Genomic DNA, 13406 nt, shown 5'->3' with positions numbered 1-13406 from the left:
TCTCACTTTGGTTCCAGGCTGGAATGCTGGGATGTTTCTCTCAGTCAGATGCTCTGTGACCTTCAGCCAGCTGTAGGTGAGTGGAGGTCAGAAGGTCATTCACTCATTCATTACAGGACGGTTCTTGTGTTTGGATGATGTGGTTTTACCTGCGCTGGTAATTCTGGATCTCCTGCTCGATGAGCTCTCTGTACGAACCCTCCACCTTCTTATGGGTCACAGCGACCAGCTGAATCAACTCAGACCTCAACAACACACAGGCAGCATTTTACCTCTCTGACTTATTTGAAGATAATCGAAATATTCAATAAGGAAAAAGAGTAGTTTTATCCATGCTGTCTTCTGATTGGCCAGCACTGAGTGTGTAGGTGTGCTCTGGTCTCTGATTGGTCAGTGAACTGAAGCTGTGCACAGTAACTGAATGAAGTCGGTATAAAGAGTGTGAATGCACTCACTTCTCCAGGGATTTGAGGATGTAGTTGTAGTTGTTGTGAAGGAAGACGGCGCGCAGGGCCGGATCTTCATACACTTTAGCTTTATTTGACAGATTCAGCTGCAGGTTACCGAGCACTTTATCTGCGAAACACAATATTAAACAGGTCAGACAGTAAAAAATGAAAAGAACACTGATTTAACCCAGAAAAAGCTTGTATAAAATGCATGTTATGACCCTTTTAAAACATAGCACTCTTTAGTTCTTTAGTGTGTGTGTGTGTGTGTGTGTGTGTGTGTCTTACAGATGTATGTGCTCAGGAGTCTCCGGCTGAACTCTGAACTGTAGCTGCTGGCAGACGAGCTGCTCTCTGAAGACAAGAAGAGACACGTTTCAACAGCCGTTCATCTGTTTAACATACAATACATTCTCACTTCCTTCTGTCTGAGCCATTCTGACAACCTCTGAATATAATAAACTCATAAACTAGATGCTTCGATTAAATGACAGCTCATGTACTATGCTACAATATTCTATAGATATTAGAGAGGATTGTTTGAGGATTGTTTCATATCCTGCAGCCTGCAGACGATGATATGAAGAGCTCAGAGCCAATAACATGACAGAATATTTGAATCAGCACAAGAAAAAGTTACACACAAAAGTAAGTGATTCAGAGAGACAGTTCAAGGTCTGAAGTCAACATGAAATCACATTGGCCCCGTTTACTTTCATAATAAATGTTCCTGGAGTTATTGTGAATGATTGAGTCATCTCTTTTATCTATTTTACATTGTTTATGTTGGGTTGATTTCACTACATCTACATTTTAGTACTATATAATATTACTAAATAATAATGTTAGTGAAAAAAATTAAACAATAATATCATAGCCTACCCTTTCCCACTGAATATCCAGTTTCACTCAAAAAAACTTCACATTATATTTCAAATATATATTAAACAATATATTAAATTATTAATTATTAATTGGAAAAAATAAATATTGTAAATAATTTATATTATCTAGAATTATACTAGGAATAATCATTTTAATAATTATGCAGTAGTAATGCATAAAACATCAAGCGCATTATGCATCCATAATTTGAAGTATTTCAGAGTGAAACATGTTTGTAAATGTTATTCTCAGTATAAGGTGCATCGACGAATCATTCGCGACACGTATGAAGACAGTAAATGGAGTCAGCTGTGGTTTCATGTTCTCTACTCGTCCGCTCGAGCGCTTACCTCGGGGGTCTAAAGGAATATTGTAAGTGTCCCCGAGTACTACAGGACAGAAGCAAAGCAGAACAGAGAGAGAAAGAGAACAAGAGAAAGAGGCAGAGGGCGAGAAGTTAAAATAGTTCTGTTAGTGAAGAGCTTCACCACTAATAGCCAGCCAGGATGAGCGAGCAAGATCATGTGACAGGAGCAGAGATGAGTGGGCGGGGCTGAGAACACAGTGGGAGGAGCTTCAGAGTGTCATGCACTGCTGTGAACATGAGTATACAGAACATAAGAAGAATAAGAATAATGCTTTAAAATGAAAAAAAAAATATATATATATTAAAATTATATAAATTAATGCACATACATAACATAACTTTCTGATTTAATATTTTAATTAATAATAGTAGAATTAATTAGTAATCATTTTAATTAATAATAAAATAAAATTAAATAAATTAAATAATATTAATTATAATAAAATTAAATAAATGAACATACAGAATATATAATATTACTTTCTGATCATTTTCACGGACCACTTTAACAACAACCGTAATAATAATAATGCTTTAAAATAAAATAATAAATTAAATAATATTAATTAGAATAAATGCATATAAATTAATAAATATACAGAACATAATGAACATACTACCTTTTGTCTTAATATTTTAATTAATAATATTTAGAATGAATTATTCATTATTTTAAATAATAATAATAATAATGCTTTAAAATGGAAAAAATAATAAATTAAATATTAACTATAATAAAATTACATAAATTAATGAATTTGCAGAATATAAAATTACTTTCTGATTTAATATTAATTAATAATATTTACATTAATTATTAATTATATTAAATAATAATAATATTGCTTTAAAAAGAAAAGAAAAAGGAATAATAATAATTATAATAAAATTTAATTAAATGAAAAATAACATTTATAATTATTTTTATTACATATAGTAATAATAATAATTATAATTATTATTAAAAATTAAATAAAACAATAAATTAAATAATAATAATTCTAATAAAATTATGTAAATGAATAAAAGAATACAATTCTGCACCTGATGTCATGACAGGAACCATTAGTCGTTGTGTGTGATCTACCTTAATACTGTCAGCAAACTCCTCCAGCGCTTTAGCTCCGATGGTCTCCATAGAGGTGATGAGAGCTGGGAGCTTGTTCTTGGTGCTGGCAGCCGTTCCCTGCACCACAACACAGGATATGACATCGTCAGCTACGACAATGTGCCAAAAATCCAGTGTGGACATTTGATTCTTTTTCATTTGCTCTCTCTCTACCTGTAGCGTGGCGTCAAAGTCAGGTTTGGTCTGCTTGAGGTGGCGCAGGATGGGGAAGATGGTCAGCACAGCGGAGTAATCGTGTCTCATGATGGCTCGACGCGCCGCGGAGACGATGTTATCGCCCTCCAGCATCAGATTATCCAGCGCTTCCTGCAGCGACAAACACTGTGATTACACACACACACACACACACACTCACACACACTGAACACACACACACACACACACACAGAACACACACACACACACACACACCGCACTGACCTGTATGAGTGAGTCGAAGGTCTTCTTCTGGTGATGTTCTGGGATGATCTCGGTCAGTAGCACGTATTCGCTCTGAGCCAGCTTCACAAACGCGCTGATGCAGTGGATGTACGAATCGATCTCGATGTCCAACACGTCATCCTTCCCTGAGACACACACACACACACACACACACACACACACACACACACACCCGTCAGAGCTCAAGAAAACTACATTCAAATATGATCAGTGGGGACCAAGGGTGATATATTAATAATATCTTACACTTAATGTGATTAAAGCACACAAGAAGGACACCAAACAGAACTGAAATCTGCTTGATATGTGAAAAGACTCATTATTTTTACAATTCCATTCGGTGCTACTAGTGATGCAGTAAATAAATACTGCAGCTTTAAATATATCTGATCAATATGAGACCAAAGAGCTATAAATGAAAAATAAAGATGTCGTTTCTCAATCATATGTGTTACAAAAATTTCAAAATCCTTTTTACTTTTTCAAAATGTACTGTAGCACTTGAAATAAATATGATTTCTGAAGTAATGTTGCGTGATACTGCAGGAAACCAAATTTACAGCATGTGATTAAATGAACATTACAAATGAATGACAAACAGAACAATACCCCTAATATTTCTTCATATTTAATCACTCCAAAGTTCAGCAATAACGAGTCTCAATGATGCATATAAATAATATCCATGTTACTGGATGTTCAAACTGGATGTTGATGTTGAAATGAATATGAAAATTTTAAGCAAAAGACTTGAATGTAGGATGACCACTTGAATTTTTAAGGTCTGATTCAATGTTGAATGAACTGACAGAATCACTGACTCTTCGAACTGAAATAAATATTTTTAAATAATTAATAATAATACAATGAATTACTAATTCGATTTAATAATAATAACAACAACAATAATTCTTTAAAATAAACAAATTAATAAATTGTTTAAAATTAATGATAAATTCTATAAATTAATAAATAAAATTCATAATTTACAATTAATAAAATTCAATGTAGGACATCCTCTTGATTTTTTAAGGTTAATAATAATAATAATAATTAAAAATGTTAAATAATTTAATAATCATTTAAAATAAAGCAATAACACATTAAATAATATCAATTATAATACAATTATATATATTAAAAAATCATACGTTTAATTTAAAATGAATACAATTAAATGTAGAAAGTCCTCTATAATTTTTAAGGACTGAATCACTCACTCTTTGAACTGAACCCAATATCACTGTTGAAATTGTATTGATAACCTCTCTTAAATTAAAACAACAGCATCTTTGAAATACTGGTAATACTTAAACTCATCCCTCAGTTTGTAAGAACACAAAAAACTTGTTTACAGGTGATCTCTAGCTGGGCCACTGCAACAGTATAAACATTCAAATTCACATTATTTTAAACATACAGCACAACAACAGGATTTACACAAAACGTGTGTTCTGTTCACTTGATGCTAATGTAACAAATTACATCATTAGTTCTTTATAAACTGAGGGATGAGTCAGAATGATTGTTTTGAACTCAGCATTTGTGTTTTTTCATAATCTTTGATGTCAGACTCACCTGCAGCCGCCCCATGCTTGTCGTCAGACAGGTGCTTAACCCCACGCAGGTCATGATCGAAACCTGATTGGTTAGGATATAGTCACATGACCGGGTCACTCACCCCAGGCTACAGAGGGAGTGCTGAACAAACTCACCCGCCCACAAAGCAAAGGAAACACTCACGCGGCTCGACCGAGTGCTGGATGTTAGTGGGGTTCAAGTGCACCGATGGACCCAGCAAAGCACAGAGACTTATGGGAAACACTGACGTCAGCTTGTCCTCAGTTTGAGAGAGAGAAAACAATGACCACGATCTTCTTGCTGCCATGCTCAACTCAAAAAGTCTACTTTCTACTTGGAAAAGCCAACAGAGTGAAGCTGGACTTAAAATGGGGAAATATCTGATTTCACTGAGATGCAGTGTTATTATTATACACTATTATTTATATGCTTTTTTATTTATATTTTTTATAGTTTCAGTGTTCATTTTAATTTTTAGTAATATTTATATATTACTTTATATATTTTCATATTTACATTTTTGTTTTAATTTCAGTTTAATTTAGTTGTTTTTCATTTAGATTTATTTCTGTTTTAGTCATTTTAGCACTTCAAACTTATTTTATTTCATTTAGCTGCCAAAGCAACATTTCTAATCTGTGTTTTTTATTTTTAAGTTGACGTTTTTCAATAATATTTACTAGTGCTTTCAAACGATTAATCGCATCCAAAATATAAGTATTTGTTTACATTATATATGTGTGTGTACTGTGTATATTTATTATGTATATATAAATACACACACATGCATGCATATATTTCAGAAAAATATGTTAGGTTTATGTATTAAAAATATGCATATATAATATAAATTATATGAATATAAATATATACATGTAGATATTTTCGAAATATATGTATGTGTGTGTATTTATATATATATATAATAAATATACACAGTACACACACATACAGTATATTATGTAAACAAACTTTTATTTTGGATGCAATTAATCGTTTGAAAGCACTAATGTTTCCATTTTATTTCAGCTTTATTTCGCATTATGACATTTAAAAAAAAATAGTTTTAGTTAACAATAGCTATACTGATAGTATGATGTCACGTAAACCATAGCAAACTCAGCTTTTGCAAAACATTTTACATGGCAATGTATGAGGCAAAATATTTAGTTAAATGCTGCTGTTCATTGCCATAGCTTCAACTCACTTAAACTGTAAATTAAAGTGTTTTTAAATTTCACAATGTCACAATTCAAATCCTCATTGTTTTTTATTATTAAATAAAAAACAATTATTAATACTATTAATTACACAGTTATTATTTATTATTTAATTAAACATATTTTGAGTTATCAATGTATAACTTAAAAATATTTTACATTTTAAAAAATAAACATATATTGCACAGATGAGACAAACAGTGGCTCTCTCAGGACGGTTGGTCTCTCCATTGTGAGGATGCTTTCACCTCACTGAGGACGAAACTGCTGTGGCCCACAGGTTTCTGTGTTATCCGACTGTTGTTTTCGGAAACGCAGGAACAACAGTTCAAAAACAGCAAAAGTGAGAAAAAAAAAAAACAGAGACAGAGCTTGAGAAGAGGAAGGAAACCAGAAAGACAGCGTGCTTTACCTTCCAGAGGAGTGAGGTTAGAACCCTTTTTCCCATCCAGACCATGCTGAGAGTACTGTTTGAGCAGATTCTGAGCCTTACGGATCGTGCCTGCGCCCATCAACACCCAAACACAGAAACAGAGAAGAAGAAAGAGAGAGAGAGAGAGAGAGAGAAGGGGAGAGACGCAGGGATTGCAGGAGGAAAACAGAGGAAGACACCGTGAGGAAGAAGAAGAGGAAGGGCTTCTCAAACCCTGTTCACCGACACCAGAGCAACAACTGAGAGAAATCCAGATCCCTCCGAGACTATAGCCGACACCACAGCTATCACACACACACACACACACACACACACACACACACGGTCCAACATGAACCTCCCATCGCTGTTACACTGATAAAAGTCAATAAACTGGATTAGGATATTAGGAACCGCAACATTACCAACATTATATGGTCAAACTGAAAGAACTGATTTTAGTGACAAGTTTTCAAGTACACTGTAAAAAATGATTGTGATACAGTAAAAGACTGTATAAATGCTACAGTAAAAACCTGTTAATTGGTTAACAGTAAGTTTACAAACATAAACACCCAAAAAGACTTTTTGTGACTTGCGTGTCAATTTTTTACATTTTACATTTTTTTAAATTCACCATCAAACATTTATCTTGGAAGCCTAAAATCTTTAAACTAAAAATGTATTTAAAAACTAAAAATTAAATGAAATATAAACAAAGATTTGTATTTACTTACATTCAAAGCATATCTGAAACATTATTATTTGTTTTAAATAAATGAAAGAAATTAGTGAGCTTTTTTGATTAATTAAATGTTGCTTAAGGTTTTCTTTCTACTGTAAAATAAATAAATTATTTGTTATTTATAGTATTTTTATTTAGGAATCTAAATGCATAATGTGCCTTTACTCTGAAATTAATAGTGGATATGATTTACTTTCAATTTAGTTAGTATCTGTTTATTTTGGAAGAAAAAATATAGTATGTCAAATACTGGCAAATAATGTATATTGAGGAATAAATTGTATATAATTGGTCTGTTAATATATATATATATGTGATTGATTGATTGGCAGTAAACTTTCTCAGTTGACTCGTCATTAGCAGCAGTGGCAGAAAGTTAATTTTGGACCTTGCATACACACTCAGACACACACTCAGACACACACACACACATGCGGTGCACAAACATCACAATGTCTACAGCTAAACAGACTGAAGAACACGTCACACACACACACTGAGGAGAAAATACAACCAGTTAATCCATCACAGCTATTAAACCACAGCATTGTGTCACATACAGTGATGTTAATACACTCATTAAGAGTAGTGCTGCTCCAATGCATCAGCCACACAATCTAAAACCTGTTTAACATCACAAACTCAAACACATCAGACAGTCATTGTGCTGCTAAAACTAAAGGCACGTGTCTTAAAGGGGTCACATCGTCATTTTACATCATATCAGTTTTCCCTTTAACAAACTGAGTTTTCAGTAATCATTAAGTTTTTCAGTGCATTTTTAATTCTCTGTGGCCCTGGAAATGGAACGGGTTGTTATTATAGAGTTGTGCATGTAAATGAGCTCTATTATGACTGTTATGTTGATAAGTAAATGAGATCAGTCAGAAATTAACGAGCTCATGGCTGATGTCATGAATAATTTCTGAACAAGCTGTTCTTGCAGACTAGCTTGCATTCATCTTTTGTGTAGCAAACATTAGAATCTTTTCATAGTACAAATAACTAAATCGTACAAATAACAATAAATAGTGCAATGATCAAAATATTAAAGAAAACTTTAATTTATCGTGACATGACCCCTTTATTAAGCAGTTAATATGCAGTAAATGTTTTCTTCGGCAATAATAAGCACTCTATTATGACTGTTATGTTGATAAGTAAATGAGATCAGTCAGAAATTAACGAGCTCATGGCTGATGTCATGAATAATTTCTGAACAAGCTGTTCTTGCAGACTAGCTTGCATTCATCTTTTGTGTAGCAAACATTAGAATCTTTTCATAGTACAAATAACTAAATCGTACAAATAACAATAAATAGTGCAATGATCAAAATATTAAAAAAAACTTAAATTTATCGTGACATGACCCCTTTATTAAGCAGTTAATATGCAGTAAATGTTTCATGTGAAACACGACCAAGACAGAGTCAGTCTGTTAGTGAGGGCAGAACAGTCACAGCGCCCCCGTGTGGTGAGGAGTGAGCATGCGGTCAGTGTTAAGAGTGTTAGTAGAAAACAAAGAACTATCTTTCTCAATATTAAACTCTCCGTACGCAGTACAGAGCTGTTAGCCAACAAAATGTGCCCTCCACATCGAGAAAAAACAGTAGCACCACTGTGAAAGCCTGAACTAATGGCTCCAAACTGACTCCCAGTTCCAACAGACGGGAAGGAGAATGTCTGCTAAATGTCTTAACTAGCTCAATATACTAGTTATCCTGATTAATAACAATTAATTGGTCTGGCTGAGATATAAGTTGTGTGTGTGTGTGTGTGTGTCTGAATGGATGCATCTGCTATGGTGTATATGTCCATTTGTGTGTGTATAAAGGCTTTCTCACATTCAAGAAAGACAAATGGTTCATAAAACCCTACCATTCAAATGTCTGGGGTCAGTAAGATTTTCCTTTTGAAGAAATTAATACTTTTATTCATCAAGGACGCATTCAATTGATCAAAAGTGACAGTAAAGACATTTATAATGTTATAATTTCTATTTTTCAAATAAATGCTGTTCTTTTGAACTTTCTATTCATCTGTGAATCCTGAAAAATAAAATGCATCACGGTTTCCGCAAAAATATTGAGCAGCACAACTGTTTTCAACATAATAATAATAATCAGAAATGTTTCTTGAGCAGCAAATCAGCATATTAGAATGATTTCTGAAGATCATGTGACACTGAAGACTGGAGTAATGATGCTGAAAATACAGCTTTGATCACAGAAATAAATTACAGTTTAACAGAGATTCAACACTGTTTTTATTTACTATTACTGTTTTTTGTTTTTTTAATCAAATAAATGCTGCCCTGGTGAGCAAAAAAAGAGAATGAATAATTTAATTTAAATATAAATGTAATTATTTAATATAGTAAACTATTTTAATTGTTATTTATAATTTAAAATACTAAAATAACTAAAATTAATAAAATTATTAATTAATTAATTATTATTAATTATTTAAATTATTTAAAAAAACATTATTATTATTTATTTTTTAATTTTCACATTATTTTTTTTTTATTAAAAAATCTTAATGACCCTAGACCTTTGAGCGGTAGTGTACGTTTTTTGTACACTTTTTTCATCAAACTACACATTTGTCTCACGTTCTGTGTGAATAATTTTGTGTGTATTTCACCAGCACATTTTTTATATGTGAAACATGTTGGTGTTGCATGTGAATAGTCCTGTCATAGACTGCCTTTCATAGCCTGTTCTGTTGCATATATGTGTGTGTGTGTGTGTGTGTGTGTAATGGGAAGCTCTGGCTCTGCAAACAGAAGCAAGCGATGGACGCGTCACAAACACAGCTGCAACTTTACCTGGGATGTAGACTGACATCATCAGACACCAGTGAGACAGAGAGGAGAAACGGGGAGAGGAGACGGTTAGTAAAAAGACAAACACTAGGAACGGGAAAAGAGGAGAACTTCGACAGGAAATGAGGTCATGGAAGTCAGATACACCTGATCGTGATCCTTCAGCACCATCAGAAACCCAAAGAGGCCCGGTCTAGTGGGGTGAAGGGTTAAAGGTCACTGACCTGGTCTTTTGGGAGGCTTCTTGGTGGGCGTCTCCTTGCGTTTGGTCTGAACGGCGGGCGAGTGCATGGCAGAGGTGGCGCTGTTCTTACGGAAATGCTCCTTCAGTCCCTTAATGGACCGATCCAGCTGACTGGACCGCACCTGGAAATACACGTTCATGAAGTCTGCAGAAAAACAAACACACGGCATGAGATTTCAAACATCCTCAGTGAGCAGCATTCAGGTTCTGGAAGTAAAACCCATTCATTTTCTCCATAGGGAAATTGATTTTTAATGATAACCGATAAGCTATTAAAGACAGACCTGTTGTGAGGTTGTTAAAGGGGTCATATGATGCTGCTAAAAAGAACATTATTTTGTGTATTTGGTGTAATGAAATGTGTTTATGCGGTTTAAGGTTCAAAAAACACATTATTTTCCACATACTGTACATTATTGTTTCTCCTCTATGCCCCGCCTTTCTGAAACGCATCGATTTTGACAAAGCTCATCGGTCTGAAAAGCGAGGTGTGCTGTGATTGGCCAGCTATCTAGTGCATTGTGATTGGCCGAATACCTTAAGCGTGTGACGGAAATGTTACGCCCCTTAACATATACTGTGATGCCGTGTCCGGCCGGAGCAACTGAGACAAAAACATTAAAACCCCGGTGGGCTCAAGTGAGCGGCGGCTGGCGGATTCGACGAAGGAGCGTCCGGCGGGCTTGCGACAACCACATGTGACGACCCCGGTGACGTAGACATGTGGGGGCGTGTTAGAACGAGCAGTTGTAGGTAAGCGTTGTTGACTCTTAACTTTTATAAAGAATATCTCTTTGGATTTGAGACTTTAGCTTTGGCAACTTTACAGATCTTCTTTATGCACCAAGAGCTTGTAACACTCCAAAGAGAAAGGAAAACGCATCATATGACCCCTTTAATCAGTGATATATGCTTTAGTTAAAACCATCTGTTCACATAAATTCAAATATTTTTTAGATAATCAAGTGAATTAATAGCAGAACTCGTGGTGAAAAACTGCATTACCCATGATGCTGTACAGAAAACCAGTTTTCATACAATAATAATTGTGCGTGTATAAATTTAAAATAAACATAAAATACATTGTTTCCACAGATACAATCAACAAATAATATATATAATACATTTAACTTTTTTTGCACATTAGAAGTTAACTTTTTTTACATTTGATTTTTTTCTGAGAAAAAAATTATGACTATATTTCCCTTTTTTACCTAATTTTACAGAACAAATGTCATATTTAGAACAATAATTATTAATAGATTTAATAGATTAATAGATTTCATTAAAAGACTATGTTTAAGAAGTTTAAAATGTAGTATGTTCACTTATTCTTTTATATATTTTAAGTACAGATCAGAATAAGTATGTCATTTCATTTTTACACAAATATATCTTTTATGCTGAATGATGATGAAATATTGTTTCACAGATTTTTTTGACTTTTTTTCTCCCACAAAAGTAATTTAAAACATTAAAATAGACACTTTACTTGCATTTAATATGCTTTATATGCATATAAAATAACTTTAAAAAATTTAATTTCTTACAATGTCTTGTCTTTGGGATGTCTTGTTTTTGTCCCATATATATTCAACTAATTAATTATTTTATGTCATTTAATTTGGTGTTTTAAATTAACAATTAAATAATTACATTGTTTACTATATTAAATAATTAAATTTAAATTACATTTCTCTCTCTTCTGCTCACCAAGGCAGCATTTATTTAATTTAAAAAACATGAATAGTTTTATATTTCACGATCATTTTAAATTTGATTATGTCATTTGCAATGCCTCATGGGATTGTAGTCATGATCTTCAAATACTGTTTTGCTTCAAATAAATGTTTGTAGTATGGCTATTCTAATCTAATCGCATTCAAAATAAAAGTCTATGTTTACATACTATATGTGTGTGTACTGTGTACATATATTATGTATATATAAATACACACACATGCAGTATATGTTAAGGAAAAATATGTTAGATGTATATATAAAATATTTCTATTTATTAGTGCTGTCAAACGATTAATCGCGATTAATCGCATTTAAAAAAAGTTTTTGTTTACATAATATATGTGTGTGTACTGTGTATATTTATTATGTATATATAAATACACACACATGCATGTATATATGTAAGAAAAATATGTTACGTTTATATATTAAATATATTTATATATAATATAAATTATATGAATATAAATATATACATGTAAATACATGTAAGTATTTTCAAAACATATGCTATATGTGTGTGTCTTTAAATATACATAATAAACATACACAGTACACATATATTATGTAAACAAAAACTTTAATTTTGGATGCGATTAATCGTGATTAATCGTTTGACAGCACTAATAAATAGAAATATTTCATATATAAATCTAACATATTTTTCCTTAATATATACATGTATGTGTGTGTATTTATATATACATAGTAAATATACACAGTACACACACATATAGTATGTAAACGCAGACTTTTATTTTGAATGTGATTAATCGCGATTAATCGTTTTGCAGCCCTAGTTTTTAGCGTTGTGCTTCTGCTCGTAACTGGTTGGTTTGGTTCACTGCTTACAGCAAATTTTTTAAAATCCCTTTGGGAAGAATGAATGGAAAAAATACAACACTAATGACACTAATGGCACTAACACACTTTATGACATATAATGGCACAGATAAAAGCGTTTGCGTGTGTGCACCTTGGTTGCGTCCGTACTCCACCAGCCAGGCAGAGATGCAGATGATGTCCTGCAGGACGGCTTCGGGCAGGTGCTCCAGCGTCACGTATCTATCTATCTATATTTTATCTGTTATTTAAAACTGTAATATTTCACAATATTAGTATTTTTGATCAAGTATATGCAGTCTCTATGAGTATGAGACTTCAAAATAATTATATTTAATAATTAGCTTAAACTATTTTATATTCTTTATAATGTTAATAATTAAAAATATTCAAATAATTATTTAATAAAATAAAATAAGAAATATATACACAAAATTAAACTGTATTAAATATATATATTTGTATACTGTATATATACACATCTATCTATCTATCTATCTATCTATCTATCTATCCATCC

At 32.6% G+C, this 13406-nt stretch overlaps 1 protein-coding gene across 1 annotated transcript in view; it reads right to left on the bottom strand.

The window, feature by feature from the left end:
- exoc7 (exocyst complex component 7) overlaps positions 1 to 13406 on the bottom strand; it is a 16184-nt gene that overhangs the window by 1247 nt on the left and 1531 nt on the right. Inside the window, exons 4-16 of the mRNA XM_016563038.1 lie at positions 13020 to 13108; positions 10281 to 10445; positions 10060 to 10071; positions 6485 to 6574; positions 4850 to 4912; positions 3251 to 3396; positions 2984 to 3136; positions 2789 to 2887; positions 1685 to 1802; positions 738 to 803; positions 456 to 576; positions 150 to 245; positions 7 to 70 (exon numbers count right to left, since the gene is read on the bottom strand). Of these exons, the coding sequence (XP_016418524.1) occupies positions 7 to 70; positions 150 to 245; positions 456 to 576; positions 738 to 803; positions 1685 to 1802; positions 2789 to 2887; positions 2984 to 3136; positions 3251 to 3396; positions 4850 to 4912; positions 6485 to 6574; positions 10060 to 10071; positions 10281 to 10445; positions 13020 to 13108 (1282 nt within the window). The remainder of the gene's footprint in view (positions 1 to 6; positions 71 to 149; positions 246 to 455; positions 577 to 737; positions 804 to 1684; positions 1803 to 2788; positions 2888 to 2983; positions 3137 to 3250; positions 3397 to 4849; positions 4913 to 6484; positions 6575 to 10059; positions 10072 to 10280; positions 10446 to 13019; positions 13109 to 13406) is intronic.

Source organism: Sinocyclocheilus rhinocerous, unplaced genomic scaffold (genome assembly GCF_001515625.1).
Source record: "Sinocyclocheilus rhinocerous isolate Xijiao unplaced genomic scaffold, SAMN03320098_v1.1 scaffold522, whole genome shotgun sequence".
NCBI lineage: Eukaryota > Metazoa > Chordata > Actinopteri > Cypriniformes > Cyprinidae > Sinocyclocheilus > Sinocyclocheilus rhinocerous.
Note: the sequence above shows the minus strand (reverse complement) of the source record. Positions and strands in the feature narration are given on the sequence as shown.